Here is a 16,511-nt window from a genome sequence, read left to right on the forward strand (position 1 = left end):
GCCTTTCCTAATTCTCTTTTTCCTTCACAGCAGCACATTTCCATCCTCTGATTGGTCTGGTTCGAATGCGGACTCTAAGCTCTTACTAGAGGCATAATCTGCAGAAGCTCTTCAAGAATTTACATATTGGTTATTGAATATTATGTTAGGACTTTGGAGTATGTAGTAAATAAATGTTAGTAATTTGGCATGTGGATATAATTGTAAATTCCTTTGTGTATAAGCTGGCTTGAAACTCAACATTAAAAAATACTAAGGTCATGGCATCTGGTCCCATCACTTTATAGCAAACTGAGGGGGAAAAATTGGAAGCAGTGACAGATTTTATTTTCTCGGGCTTCACGGTGACTGCAGCCATGAAATTAAAAGACTCTTTTTCCCTGGAAGGAAAGCTAGACAGCGTATTAAAAAGCAGATACATCACTTTGCTGAGAAAGGTCAATATAGACAAAGCTATGGTTTTTTCCAGTAGTTGTGTTTGGCTATGAGCATTGGACCATAAAGAAGGCTGAGTACCAAAGAAATGTTATTTTTGAATTGTCTTAAAAATCCCACTGAACCAGTAAAATCAGAAACAGTCTTGGAAAAAGGTGAGCCAGAAGGAAAAAAAAATCAGGAAAACAAAATTATTTTCACACAGATACCTCACTGGCACAGAGACTATGTACTGTGTATGTATTTCTGTCAGTAGGAGCTCTTTTAATTGAACCTCACTTAAGATTAACCAGCATTCCTCACTGCCTCTGCAGAATGTATTGGTAGATGTGTTGGATGCTCTAAAGTCTGGTGGAGACTGGGTAGGAAGCCCTCTGTCTTCTGGTAGAGTATAGGTTGTGTTTATTTCCGTACCTGTTCATATTTGTTTTACTTGATACAGTAATTACATAACTAAAACCCATCAACTGTAAATATAAAAGGAATGACTTCCTGTTTCTATGAAGGCTAAATTGAATGCTTTGAAAAGACTAGATAAAGCTGTGTTGCATTAAAAAAAAATGCTAGGGGCTCATTCTCAAACAACATGGGATTTTATTTCCTGGACTAGGGACTGAACTGTGGCCCTTGTAATGGAAACTTGGAGTTCTAACCACTAGATTGCCGGGAAATTCCCTAAATCATGCATGTTTTAAAAGTCATTGGTGGTTCTTTCTCAGAGGTCCAGGGGTTGAGCCCATCTTCCAATGCAGGGGGTGTGGGTGTGATCCTTGGTCAGGGAACTAACATCCTACATGCTGAGGAGTGCCTGAGCCCTTGAGCCGAGACTACTGAGCCTGCTCACCGCAACTAAGATCCAGTGCAGCTATAAATCAGTAAATATTTTTTAAAAGTCATTGTTAAGCTCAAGTAAGATTGAAAGGACTAATGCCAGCAATGGTAACCAGTTCTTTTTCTGCTAGTCTTCTTATATGAGGGAACTCATAAAGTGGGGTTTGGATGAGGTTTAAAGAATTTCCATGGAATGGGGAACAGTGGTGAAAGGAAATATTAATTTTATATGTAATGTTTACATTTTTAAACATGTGGAATGTATTCCTTTATTTTCTGTATGATTAACATTAATAAAAAGAGGATTGCTAGACATGCATTATTGAATCGAATGCTTTTCTTTTCTATTGATGCATGTCAGTAGGATGGATAGCCATGTTGAGAAATATTAGATGCAGTACTTAGAGGTGAGGTTGTGAGTAGGGAGAAAAGATTTTCATACAGTGGTGGTTTAGTCACTAAGTTGTGTCCGACTCTTGCAACCCCATGGACTGTAGCCTGCCAGGCTCCTCTGGTATTCTCCAGACAAGAATACTGGAGTGGGTTGCCATTTCCTTCTCCAGGGGATCTTCCTGACCCAGGAATCGAACCCAGATCTCCTGCCTTGCAGGCAGTTGATTTACTGACTGAGCTGTGAGGGAAGCCCCTAATTTTAATTTTAGAAAAAAAGGTTTTTTTGAATAAAAATCTTTCTCCTGTGATTGCTTACCCTAATTTAACTGAGTCAGTTATTGTATAGAGAAAGCAATTGAATCTTTTCCAGGACTGTTGTTTTACTTGCCCTAACTGGTCATGCTTTTCAAGATAATCACTTCCTAGTTAGTTTTCTTATCTGGCTGGGGAAGTCACATTTTTTGTCTGTCTTTTTTTTTTTTTTTAAAGGAATCAGGGTTACAAAATTGACCTTTTTCCCCATTGTAATATATTTTAAAAGCTGAAGAAATATCTTTATACCAAAAGACCTTGCTAGAATAAATTACCTTTGACCCTTGGTTATACTACATAGCCAGATCTCAGTGTGATGGCTTTAATTAAGCCAAGTTTCTTTTTCTGGTGGGTGATATAAATTAATGCAGTAACCTGCTTTGGTGCCTTTAAAAGCTTCATTACAAAATTGTGCTTGACTGGATAGAGACTGCTAAACAATAGTAATGCTATACTTTTGCATTTTTCTTAGCTTAAAATTCAAACTAGAGAAAATATATTTGGATCATTTAACCCTGTAACTAACATACTCACTTTTGCTGGATTTCCAGGCTTCTGTGTGTTTACTGTTGTGTTTGTTTCACCTACGGCAAAATAATTACAGGAATACTCCTTATCCAGGGGATCTTCCCGACCCAGGGATCGAACCTGGGCCTCCAGCATTCCAGGCAGACGCTGTAACCTCTGAGCCACCAGGGAGCCGCTAACAGGAATACAGATTGCGGTTATGTCCCAAGAGGTTTTTTGTTTTGCTTTGTTTTCTAGAATCAACCTAGAAATATCTTAGTGTCCAATTCAAGTTTTTCATTTTCTTTCCATTTTGATAATTTTACTTGTTTCTTTAAACACTATTTCAAGTACTTAAATCTCTGTGTTTGGTAGAAAATATACTTTTTAGTTTATTCACTGTTCTAGTAAGTAAGACTCCTAGCAAGGTTTTTGTTCTTTAGAAGCTTTTTTTTAAATTGAGATAAAATTCACACACCATAAAATTCACTCTTTTCACATTATAATTCACTGGGTTTTAGTATCATTGTAAGGTTGTATTATCCTATCATCAACTGCTATGTAACTCTAGTGTATTTCCATCATCCCAAGTTACTTAGATTATAACTAGTATATATCAGTTTTCTTGTCTATCTTACTTTTAGTTTTTTTGTTTTGATCAGTGTGTGAGACTGAAAACAGTAAGTCAGGAAACTGTATCGTGAAAGACTTATGAGACATTCAGTTCAGTTCAGTCGCTCAGTTGTGTCTGACTCTTTGCGACCCCATGAATTGAGACATTAACCCAGTGCAATTTGTAGAGCTGGTTGCAAGTCAACTACAAAAAGTGTTTTTATCCATGATCTCTACATTCCCAGTGTCTAAATTATTTCAGAGCAGGTTCCAGGTAGATACATTTGTCTGCAGATACTTCAGTATGTATTTCAACACTAGGTATTGACATACCATCTTTCCCCTTCTTTATCATCGTTAACTTAGATGCCCATTTTTACATGGGTCTCTGTCTTCTGTCTTCTTTTCTAGTACTCACTTGTCCATTCCTATACCAGCACGACATAGTTTTATTTACCATAGCTTTATAGTATGTTTTGCTACCCGGTAAACATTAACTCTTAATAACATGGAGTATAAAAATTATATAATCCTCCTAGGTTCTCTTTGAAATAGGCAATTTTTCCCCTTTCTACAGGTGAGAAACCAAGAATTGGAACAGTTAAGTATTATGCTGAAGTACATGATAAATAGTGGAGCTAAAATTAGAGTCTGAGTTCTGATGTCTAAGAACACATTGAGGCTTTTCTGAAAAGGGAAACTATTGTTTACAAATTTTGTTCCTTGTTGTTTGAGATCATTTACATTGTATTTTCTCAGATTTAATCTTCATTATAACCCCTCAGGTATTTTGAACTTAAGTCTGTATAATGTTTTAAGTGATTTTAAGTTTGTAAGTTGAATTTCAGTATTGACAATACCAGCATTTTTGTGTAAAAAGCATGCTTTTTGTTTTCCCAAGTGAGTCTATGTAGGGGTAAAACCTCTGAGTTTGAAATTTGGTATTTTTGGTACCACACCATTAGATGGCATATGAGAACGACATTTATCATATTTGATTATGCACATTGTGTTTTTGTCATTGCTGTAATTTTTTTAAATCGCAGTTCATAATGTTAATAAGACAAGCAGGCATAAACTAGGAAGAGGGCTTCCTAATGTTGGCTTGTCTTATCCTCTGCCAACACTCTAAATTGTTCCATGTAAAATAAAAGTTATTCTTATAAGGTTAAGAGATTTGTGGTAAGGGCTTCCTTTTACTCAACTGACTGTATTAACATTCAAGTGTACTGTGTATTATGTGATTTATTATGTGTTAGGTTTCAGTTCAGTTCAGTCATTCAGTCATGTCCGACTCTTTGCGACCCCATGAATCGCAGCATGCCAGGCCTCCGGTCATGTATGGATGTGAGAGTTGGACTGTGAAGAAAGCTGAGTGCTGAAGAATTGATGCTTTTGAACTATGATGCTGGAGAAGACTCTTGAGAGTCCCTTGGACTGCAAGGAGATCCAACCAGTCCATTCTGAAGGAGATCAGCCCTAGGATTTCTTTGGAAGGAATGATGCTAAAGCTGAAACTCCAGTACTTTTGGCCACCTCATGCGAAGAGTTGACTCACTGGAAAAGACTGATGCTGGGAGGGATTGGTGTTAGGTTTACTGTGTGTTAAATGCTTGGTAACCTTAATCTGTGCCTGACGTACTTCCCAGCACATTGTGGGTCTTTGGTTAAAGTTTAATGATCATGAACAATGAAATGACTTATAAAAGCCTTGAAACTTTGGAGTGAATTTCCATCCTACTTTATAAAGACTTAATCAAACATTTCCAAACTCTTGCATTTATGAAATGCCTAATGCACGTGTCCAAAGCACTTGCCTAAAATGAAAGTGGATTAGTATTTGGGAGAAAAAATGGAAGAAATTAAAATACTGTATCTTTGTAAAAAATATTTTTTCATAAGCACAATATATATCCACCATGCTGTTTTTCTATAATAAGAAATTTCTGAAACATTGTTTCAATAGTTTTGGGTGGGGATTTTTTGGTATTAATTAGGTAGTATTTTTAAAGGGTATAGTCTCAAAATGAAAAATTGCTTTTACATGCTGGCTTTCATAGACTGTTTCTCATTTAAATAAAAACCTTTTGTGAAAAGTAGAAATTCAGATTGAAAAGATAACTGTTGGGGCTCTAGGCATTTTCTTTCCTTTCTTTCTTATATTTATTAACTATTTCTTTGTCTTATACCCCTCTCCCACTTTCATCAATATATTTACTTATTTGCTCAGTCCTAGTGTGCACATGAAGTAGTTCTGGAATTGCTAGCCCATATTCTTCTGACAAATAACTTGCTTACCAGAGTACAATATTGTATACAGTTCTTTTTGTCTTTATCTTTACAAAATACTGTTTTCCAAAGTTAGTTTTTTTCTTCGTTGTCTCCTACAGTGGGTTAAATTTTCCATTTATAGCAGAGTTGGGCTACTCTGCATTTCATCTTGGGTTCCCTCCATATTCTGATTAATTTGAACCATTTATTTTTGAGGAGATAACATGATCGTGGTTCAGAGTCAGAAGTATGTCAAAGAGTGTACTTGGAGAGCTGTCAGTTCCAGTCCCTTTTATCTCATTCCTGTTTTCTCTTCCTTCCATCTCATTTCCACCTACCCCTTGTTAGGTAACCAACCTCATTAATTTTCTTCTCTTTTTCTATACAAATGAGCAAATATATTTTTCTCTTTTTTTTTTTAACAGAAAGGGTAGTGTGCTCTAGCTACTCCATTGTGCTTTGATTTAATACTATATCTTATTATATTAATACATGAATAATATATCCAGTTTATCCCCTTATCAGTTTATAGAATGCTTTGAATTCTTTTTTATAGCTAATTCTTCATAGTACTCTGTTGCATAGATGTGCCATAGTTTATTCAGCCATTCTTTGTGCATTCAAGTTGTTTCCAGCAGTTTGCAGTTAGACTGCTGCAGTGAATAGATTTGAGTGTATATATGTTTGTTTAGTTGAGATGGATCTTCAAGGTAAATTCACAAGCGTGGGATTGCTGGGTTAAACAGTAAGTGGGTATGTTTTAATGTTAGTTATAGTAAAATTAACATCTGGAAAAGTTGTATCTCTTTGTGTTCTCACAAGCGCTATGAGGGTGGCTGGTTCCCACAGCCTTGTCAGAATGTGCTGTCATAACAATACTTTTTTATTATCCCCAAGCTGATGGGTGAGAATAGTATCAAAACATTCTAATTTACATCTCCATTGAACATCTTTTCATAGGTTTTAGGGCCATTTTTCTATCTTTGTTGTGCTCTTTACCAAAGGACTGTGGGCTTCCCTGGTGGCTCAGTTGGTAAAGAATCCACCTGTAATGCAGGAGACCCCGGTTTGACTCCTGGGTCGTGAAGATCCGCTGGAGAAGGGATAGGCTACCCACTCCAGTGTTCTTGGGCTTCCCTGGTGGCTCAGCTGGTAAAGAATCCACCTGCAATGCGGGAGGCCTGGGTTCGATCCCTGGTTTGGGAAGATCCCCTGGAGAAGGGAAAGGCTACCCACTCCAGTATTCTGGCCTGGAGAATTCCTGCATCTGGAGGATCACAGATGGACATGACTAAGCCACTTTGACTTTCACTTTCACCAAAGGATTGTACTCTTTGCATACTGTGTTACTCAGCTTCAGCTTGCTAGGACAGCAGTACTTTATAGAAACCAGACATTAAACATGCCTTTTCTCTTTCAGATCTTCCATGGTGGCTTATTTTAATTCGGCAGAAAGCCTTGGTGGGCAAACTTCCAGGAGACCATGAGGTCTGTAAAGTAACCAAAATTGCTGTACTATCACTTTCTGAAATGGAACCTCAGGATCTTGAGCTAGAGGTAAGATGAAGTTTCAGGAAATTTCATGGCAACTTGATATGGTTATAATGGCGACCATGAGGATTTGATTTAATAGACCAGAATCATAGAGTTCTAGAGCTGGGTATCTTTAGAGTAATTGAGTCCTGTGTTTTCAGACTTTGGTGTGGAACCTTTGTTTTAAAATCTATGAAAGCCAGTATGTAAGATGCATAGAAGCAGAGTTGCACTGGTTGAGGTGGTGATGGGGGAAGAGCTCCTTGGGGCCCTTCCTACTTTGCCTTTGCTGGAAGCCTCCCTCTGCTTCTGGGGACCCCTGTGTGTGTTAGGCACTCAGTTGTGTCAGACTCTTTGCAACACCATGGACTGAAGCCCACCGGGCTCCTCTGTCCATGGGATTCTCCAGTCAAGAATACTGGAGTGGGTTGCCATTTCCTTTTCCAGGGGATCTTCCTGACCCAGGGATTGAACCCAGGTCTCCCGCATTGCAGGCAGATTCTTGACCGTCTGAGTCACTATAGCACAATTTGAAAACTGATCTGGGGTGAAGAGAGTCAGGAAGGTTAGATTTAACTTCTATTGTATCTTCTTTTTATCTATATGTCTTGAAATTTTTCTAAAGCTATATTTCTCTTGTAATTTTTTTTCTTAAAGTTGGGATTTTTGTTTTTTTAAAGAAGAAAAAATATAAACCCACTGACCTATTAGACTTTCATTTTCTAAAAGGAAACCAAGCCCACAAGTTCAGTAAGTTAGGGCCAAGATAATGAGATTGCCCAGGGCCAGTGTTCGTCTCCACAATGGCAGAAATAACCCATGAAAGCACTGGTATCTGCCTACTGTCAGTGTGGGGATGTGGCATCTAGGGTGTCATCACACTGTCATAGCCCTGGCCTAATTTGATCACTATGTGGTGTACCAGACAGGCCCTGAGGGTTAAATGGATAATCATGCTTTATCCGTTGGGGTGTTCTGTGAAGTAGGCACTGTTATAATCCATGTTGCACAGGGGAAGAGAGAAGGCTTGGTGAGGATTAACCACACAGCTGGCTTGCGGTGCATCTAGGCTTGGACTGAGGCCATCTGTTCCTGTGTCCCTCTGCTGGGCTTGCCTCCCTGTTACCTGAACCGCAGGTAACAGGTAGCATAGTGTCCACGGCCCCACAACTCAGTATGTGTTTTCTAGGCTGAACTTTGGGGAAGGAAATTGGGGTACAGGGTTACATTATTTTAAAAAATACATACAGGCATATCTTAGAGATACTATGGGTTTGGTTCCAGACCATTGCAATAAAGCAAATAATTATAATATGAATTTTTTTAGTTTCTCAGTGCATATACGAGATATGTTTATATTACACTATAGTCTGTTAAGTGTATAAGAGCATTATGCCTAAAAAAAATACATGCCTTAATTTAAAAATACTATTGCTAAGATACTAAATGTGTGCTTAGTCACTCAGTCGTATCTGATTCTTTGTGATCCCATGAACTGCAGCCTGCCAGGCTCCTCTGTCCATGGGGATTCTCCAGGCAAGAATACTGGAGTGGGTTGCCATGCCCTCCTCCAAGGAATCTTCCCAACCTAGGGATTCAACCCAGGTCTCCCACACTGTACATGGATTCTTTACCATCTGAGCTACCAGAGAAGCCCTCACCACCATCTGGGTTTTCAGGGAGTCAGTCTTTTCACAATAACATCAAAGATCACCATAACAAATGTGATGATAGTGGGAAAGTTTGAAATCTTGTGGGAAATTACAAAAATGTGAGACATATGACGTGAGCAAATGCTGCTGGAAAAAGTACCAATAAACTTGTTTATTGCGATTGCCACAAACCTCTTAAGTTGTTTTTTTTTTTTTTTTCTTAGAAAGCATCTGTGAAGCACAATAAAACAGGGTATGTGGTAACAATGTAGTAATTTTTGTGCCTCAGATCTTTCTGGAAGTTTGACAGTCTAACAAACCAGTATTAAAATGAATTTAGGACACTGATACTCTGTTACAGAAATTTAAAAAAAAAGATTCAAGTACTTATTTCCTTTGATTGGTACTAGAGATAGAATACTATTCATTATTGCTGATCCTCAGACAAGTAACTTCGGTGGCAATTGGGCCTGTTAAAAACAAGTGTTTTGCAGTTTTTGTTTGCATTTTATTTTAGCAAAGAGCAGACTAAAAAAATTTTATCCATTGATTAAGCCAGTAAACTTGTGTCTTTTGGATGACTGCTGACAAACTGAAAGATCAGCATGGCTTCCTGTCACCAGTCTTGGACTTGAGCGTGAGCATGGGCAGTGTGCTGGTTTCAGCAGTAAGCTGGGGGCCTGGAAAGTTAGATTTAGAGCAGAGACCAGCTCCTCAGCACCTTGGTCACCTGTTAGTCATCAGTTTGCACATCTGGCACCCCCAATTCTGGGGAAATGAATTATCCTCATCCAGAGGCCTGCATAGGATGCCCAGTGGACTTTTCAGGAAGATGCTCTTTGTGGCCATCAGTCTGTATCATTTGAGATTGTTGTTGTTGTCCAGTCACTAAGTCGTGTCCAACTCTTTGCAATCCCATAGACTGCAGCACACCAGACTTTGCTGTCCTTCACCATCTCCCAGAGTTTGTTCAAACTCATGTCTGTTAAATCAGTGATGCTATCTAACCATCTCATCCTCTGCTGCCCTCTCCTCCTTTTGCTTCTAGTCTTTCTCAGAATCAGGGTCTTTTCCAGTGAATTGGGTCTTCACATTAGGTGGCCAAAGAATTGGAGCTTCAGCTTCAGCTGACTGTTGTATAGATGGTGGGTGGTGGAGGGGAGAATCTTTAGGAAAGAACATTTAATGGAATTTTAAAACAAAAAAAAATGTGACTGTGATGACAGCTTTTAAAATGTCTTCATTCTGAAGACTTTTCCTTTTCTTTCTTGACACTCTCAAGTGAATGAGATCATCTTCACATACAAATGAAAATGAGATAGTCCCACGTAGCTGAGTGTTTTTACAGTACTGTTGGATAATCTGAGTGATGGCATTTGCCAGGGTACTAAAAGTACAGTCCATGTTAAGAGCTGGAAATATATAATGACCCTTACTAATTAGGGATAAACATGATTATAGATAAACTATTTCCAGATCCCAGTTTAGTGATAGTTTGTCATGGCTTTCTCTCAAGAGAATATAATTTCAGAAATTTGCATTTAAGCCTTTTTTTCCCTGCCTTTAATCCTGTTTTCTGTTAATGGAGCTTTACAACAGTGAACAATAGAAGGGCAAAGAACAACTCTGTTGAAAATCATGAACTATTTGCTTATTTTCTGACATGTTAATTTAAATCTTTGGTATTCTTGTTCTAGTTTCCATATAACGCCAGTTAAAAAGAGCATTTAGAAGCATGATAAATTTTTGTGGGGCTTTTTATTTTTGATTATATAGTAATTGTAACTGAGGAGGAGGAAAAAATATTGTCCCGCATAGAAATGATCAATGTCAATATTCTGGTTTTTAAAAACAATTTAGTTTTAATTGAAGGATAATAGCTTTACAATATTGTATTGGTTTCTGTCATACATCAACATGAATCAGCCATAGGGATACATACGTCCCCTGGTTTCCATTTGTCTCCAGCTCTTTGGAGGAGCAATATTCCAAATTTTCAGAGTAGTTTTTGTATTTTGCATCTTTGCATATTTTTCCTACTTCTGTTAGTTAAAAGATTCCTGTTATTTTTCATGACCATATGTATCTTATGCACATAAGACTTTCTTAAATGAAGCTGACTCTTAGGTCTTCTTGAAAGTGAAAGTTGCTCAGTCATATTCAACTCTTTGCAGCCCCATGGACTATACAGTCCATGGAATTCTCCAGGCCAGAATACTAGAGTGGGTAGCCTTTCCCTTCTCCAGGGGATCTTCCCAACCCAGGGATCGAACCCAAGTCTCCTGCACTGCAGGCAGATTCTTTACCAGCTGAGCCACACAAGAAGACCAAGAATACTGGAATGGGTAGCCTATCCCTTCTCCAGTGGCTTCCCGACCGAGGAGTCGAACTGCAATCTCCTGCGTTGTAGGTGGATTCTTTACCAACTAAGCTATCAGGGAAGTCGAGGGCTTCTTAATATGTCTTGATAATTTGGACATCTGTGTCTGTGTTTGAATACCCACTGCTTTCTCCCTTTCCCCTCAGGACCCCTGGGCTCTTTATTGTGGTCACTGTTCTCAGATTTTCTAGGACTTCATCTGTCTTCTGTCATTGGAGCAGAAGCATTTTGTTACAAAGTTGGGAATTAATAGTATTTCTAGTTTTCTACCCCAGTTGACTTTTTACTTTACTTGTATGGCTTATTATGTTTGCCAATTCTTAAAATAATTTTCATACTATACATTTCATCCATTTAAAGCACATAATTCAGTGGTGTTTAGTATATTCACAGATTTGTAACCATCACTGCAGTTAATTTTAGAACATTTTCATGACTCTAAAAATAACCCTGCACTCATTAGCAGTCACTCATTTTCCTCCAACCCCCAGGCAAATCCTAGGCAACCACTAATCTACTTGCTGTGTCTATATAAATTTGCCTGTTCTGAACAATTCTTCTACATGGCATAAAATATGTAGGCTTTTGTGCCCGGTTTCTTTTGCTTAGCACCGTGTTTTCAAGGTTCATGCTTGTTGTAGCATGGGTCAGTGCTTAATTTCTTTTTATCCCTTTGTATGGATATACCACATTTTATTTATCCTTTCATCAGTTGATGTACGTTTGGGTTGTTTTCATTTTGGGGCTATTTGTGAATAATATTGCTGTATATTTATATACAAGTTTCTGTACATAACAAAACTTGTACATTTATGTATAAGTTTTTGGTAGACATTGTTTTCATTTCTCTTGTGAGAAAAAGAAATTCTATACCTAGGAATGGAATTGCTGTATTATATAGTAACTCTGGGTTTAACCTTTTGAGGATCTGCCAGACTGTTTTTCAAAGCAGTGTGCCATTTAAAAAAGAAAAGATCTATGCAAGGATATGAAGAATCTTTGGAGTTCAAATAGATGAGAACATAGATATTCTTTCTTTCGGGAAAACATTCTTTAAACTTTTATAGGCTTATGTTCCATGTCTGCATATCTTATTTGCTGTATCTTGTTGCTTTAATAGATAACTGCATCATTTTCCATATTTGGTTTCCCATTAGACATTGTTTAAAATTTTAGCTCCTGATGGACATAGATAGATATCAACTTATAAAGTAAAATCATTTATTTTCCTTTCCCTATATAGCAGCAGCAGCAACATCAGCCCTTAATCTTGGTTGTGAACTCTAAGTGGTTAGAGCAGTAGAAATACTAGGGGAGCAGTGTGGTGCTGGAAAATCCCATGGATGGAGGAGCCTGGTGGGCTGCAGTCCATGGGGTCACGAAGAGTCGGACGTGACTGTAGCGACTTAGCAGCAGCATCAGTGTGGTGCTGTGGTTGTGGTTTTCTTTTTGAGATTGTGTGTATCAACGTTGTGATAAGGGCCTAAGCACATATTATGCAGAACTGGCTGGGCCTCTGGAAAAGGGAAGGTGATCTTACTGTACACGCTATGTGTGGTAATCCCAAGAGCTCTGTCTAAACAAAGCATTTTAGGACTGGAAGGAATTCCGAGAAGTTATTTTCTATATTCTTATTTCTTGGTAGGACTGAATTTAACCTTTAAAAAAAGATAGTGAACCTATTTGCAGTGCCGCAATGGAGAGCCAGCCAGAGAACGTGTGGACATGGTGCGGGGGTCGGGGGAGGAGAGTGTGGGATGAATGGACAGAGTAGCAAGGAAACATATACGTCACCATACACAAAATAGACTCGATGGACATGAGTCTGAGTGACCTCCGGGAGTTGGTGATGGACAGGGAGGCCTGGTGTGCTGCGATTCATGGGGTCACAAAGAGTCGGACACGACTGAGCGACTGAACTGAACTGACACAAAATAGACAGGTAGGAATTTGCTGTATGATTCAGGGAACTCAAACCAGGGTTCTGGGGCAACCTAGAGGGTTAGGATGGGGTGGGAGGGAAGTTCAAGAGGGAGGGGACATACGTATACCTATGGCTGAGTCATGTTGATATATGGCAGAAACAACACAATGTTATAAAGCAATTATCCTTTAATTAAAAATATATAAATTTATAAAATGAGATAGTGGTCATGCTTTCTTTTCTAAAGTTAACTGAATATTTATGCTGACTGTCACTGACAAGTGCTCAGTCGTGTCTGACTCTTTGCAACCTCATGGACTGTAGCCCACCAGGCTCCTCTGTCCATGGGATTTTTTCCCAGGCAAGAATACTGGAGTGGGTTGGCATTTCCTTCTTCAGGGGATCTTCCTAAACCAGGGATCGAACCTGGGTCTTTTGCATCTCCTGCATTGGCAGGCAGGCAGATTCTTTACCATTATCTATATATATGGGTGATTCTAAAATATTCATTGAAAATTTTTATGTTTAAAGTAATTTTAAATTTCTCTTTAGAAAAATCAACTTTAAGAGAGATGGTGTGGTGACTTTATGCTCTGCTGTGCAGATCACAATCCTTATCCGAAACCTTTGAGGCTGAATTTATTTTAGAATTCAGGTTTTGAGGGCTTTCCAAAAGGTTATTTCATGTATTTTATTATATGAGCAATTAGTCTGGGATGTTACCCTACAATACTACACATTCATATTTCTTAAAGAATCATATAAATATTCATTCTGAGGAAGGTAAATGATGACTATAAATAGCCTCTCTTCGGGGGTTATTTTATCATTAGATGAGCTTGTAGCAAACTTTAAAAATAACCTTTAAAATTTTAGCATTTTTTGAAGTTGTTGGTAAGGAAGTGAAGGGATATTGGGCCTCTGTCAACTCTGTTCCAAGCCCCAGAGAAGAGTAGATTAAAAAAAGAGAAAGAAAAACAAGGAAGACATTGCCAGGCCTAGAGGGAAACTGCATCTTATCTTCATGGACCACAAATGGAATAGTAGCTCAAATAGAGGCCATAGACCTCCTAGGTTCTGGATCCATAAGTAGGCAGTGGTGGGTGGAGATATGGTCCCTACACAGTGAAAAAAAGTGAAAGTGTTAGTCACTCAGTCTTGTGACTCTTTGAGACCCTATGGACTATAGCCCACCAGGCTCCTCTGTCCATGGGATTCTCTAGGCAAGAATACTGCAGTGGGTAACGATTCCCTTCTCCAGGCGATCTCTACACAATAAAGGGAACTAAATGGAAGCCTGGAACCCATTTCAGTACTTGAAGCCTGGAGTGCTTCAAGTGGTGCTGGAGTGGACTCCCCAGTTTGTGAAAGGAGGCTGTTAGGTTTTGTGCTCTAAGTGGGATGATTGTGCATAAAAGAATCCTCAGTCTGTTAAGCCAGTAGCACCTCCCTTGAGAAGCAGTGGTTTAGGCAAAAGATATGGTCTGAATTATCACAGTAGCAATCAGCATGAAATAGTTGGGGTTGATAGAAGAGACTTTATCAGGGAGAGTAACGGAAGATGACTCGAAGGTTTCTTGCTTAAGTGGTACAGTTGGTGGTATTGCCTGAGATAGAGCATACCAGAGAAGGAACAAGATTTGTGAAATAGATGTTGGTCAGTTTTGGAGATGCTGAACTTGAGAGACTAGTGTCAGTAGTGGGCAGATGTTGTATTTTGGGGTCATGAGTTCAGAGCAAAAGAGTAGAGTTAGAAATGTGGAGTTAAACACAGTAGTAATTAAAATGAGGATGTGTGTGTTAGTCATTCAGTCGTGTCTGACTCTTTGCAACCCCACGGACTATAGCTCAGAGAAGCTCACCAGACTTCTCTGTCCATGGGATTCTCTATGCAAGAATACTGGAGTGGGTTGCCATTCCCTTCTCCAGAGGATAGAGGATGAAATTTTCTCAGCAGAGCATGAAGGATGGGCAGAGAGCTAAGGATGGAATGTCAGGAACCACCATCATGTTTAGAGATAGAGATGCTAGACAGAGAAGGGACAGTCAGAGGTCTGGTAAGAGCCCAGAGAGATGGGTTTCATGGTGACCAGAGGAAGAGACAGCAGGAAGTGATCATTATTGCCACGTTCTTTGATTTGTCCTTTTCAGAGTTGGGGGTGGGGTCCTTGTTTCACTCCGCCTTGGGAATTTCACTGGGCCATGACTCCTTGATCTCCCCAAGTCAGACTAGCATCCTCACAGTTCCAAGGACTATGGCATAGAGATTTCAGGGTTGAGGAATGATTTAAAAAAAAAAAAGATTCAGTAAACTTCAGTAGTGTTAAAAGGTGGTAGGAAAGGGGCTAGTAGAGAGAGTTTGCAATAGAGTAAAGGGGAATGAATGACAGGACAAGGTCCCAGTCCTTAAGGGAGACAGTGGGAAGATAGCCTTGCAGAGAAAAACAACTCCTGTTCTTTTGCAAATGAGGAGAGTGTGGGTGCAGGCTAGGTGTGCTGCTACAAGATTACTTTAGAATAGCTAGATATTTAGAATCATCTTTGATGTATTCCTGGGGGAAAATCTTGCTGGCTTGAATGCTCTTAAGGAATAACTGTATCTGACAGGTGCATAATATTCTGTTGGAATATTAAAGTTGTAATAACTTATAACTAGGTTTGAGGCATGTTTTCAGATTTTTTTAAAAAAAGAAAGTGCAGCAGCAACAGGGGACTAACAGAGCTTCTTGGCTGTCCCAAGAATTCTGTGCTAACCAGCGTCGAGGGGTGTGAGGTGTATTCATGGAAGAAGGGAAGTGATGGTTTCCCAAGACTACTCTTAGGACCTATGTGAATCTGGAGGTTACGACTTCACATTTGTAACATCAGAGCCCATTCATTCATTTAACAAAGGTTTTTTTTTTTTTTTTTTTTGTGACCTCCTGTACCAGGTACTGCTAGTGCCCCTGGAGATATGAGTCAAAAAGCAAAGGTCTCTGGTGAACGTGGGGCAGGCAATAAACATTAACACGATTCAGTTCAGTTTAGTCGCTCAGTCGTGTCAACTCTTTGCGACCCCATGAATTGCAGCACACCAGGCCTCCCTGTCCATCACCAACTCCCGGGGTTCACTCAGATTCATGTCCATCGAGTCAGTGATGCCATCCAGCCATCTCATCCTCTGTCATGATTATGTTATGTCTTATGTTGAAAAGTAATCAATGCTATGGGAAATAAAAATTGAGTGCAATAAGAGTGGTGGGTGGAGTGCCAGGGGCGGAGATTATGGTGAGATATCTTAGGAGATATCTGGAGGGCATCACTGACTCATTGGACATGAGTTTGAGCAAACTCTGAGAGATGGTGAAGGACAGGGAAACCTGGCATGCTGCCAGTGCATGGAGTCGCAAGAAGTTGGACACGACTGAGCAACTGAACATTTGGGAAGAGGATGACAGCTAGAACAAAGGCCCCGAGGTGGAAGTAGCCCTGACGTGTGGGGAGCAGCAGGTAGCTGATGTGGGCAGAGCGGAGTAAGCAAAGGGAAGAGAGCCACAGGAGATGAAGGCAGGGAGGGAAGATGAGGGTCTAGTTTGGGATGTGTTGAGTGTGAGGTGCCTGATAGAAATCTGAGTGGAAACGTTGGCATTTGTGGTTCTAGAATTTGGGAGAAGAGCGGGGC

General features: G+C 39.4%; 1 protein-coding gene and 1 non-coding gene across 2 annotated transcripts in view; one reads left to right on the plus strand and one right to left on the minus strand.

The window, feature by feature from the left end:
• The window catches only part of INPP5F (inositol polyphosphate-5-phosphatase F), a 91,518-nt gene that overhangs the window by 39,486 nt on the left and 35,521 nt on the right, over positions 1–16,511 (plus strand). Inside the window, exon 3 of the mRNA XM_068961477.1 lies at positions 6,782–6,918. Coding sequence (XP_068817578.1) covers positions 6,782–6,918 — 137 coding nt within the window. The remainder of the gene's footprint in view (positions 1–6,781; positions 6,919–16,511) is intronic.
• Positions 2,599–2,670, minus strand: TRNAS-GGA (transfer RNA serine (anticodon GGA)). Its single transcript has one exon. It is a non-coding gene; the product is annotated as a tRNA-Ser (tRNA).

The sequence above is a fragment of the Capricornis sumatraensis genome, chromosome 23 (assembly GCF_032405125.1).
Source record: "Capricornis sumatraensis isolate serow.1 chromosome 23, serow.2, whole genome shotgun sequence".
NCBI classification, from domain to species: domain Eukaryota; kingdom Metazoa; phylum Chordata; class Mammalia; order Artiodactyla; family Bovidae; genus Capricornis; species Capricornis sumatraensis.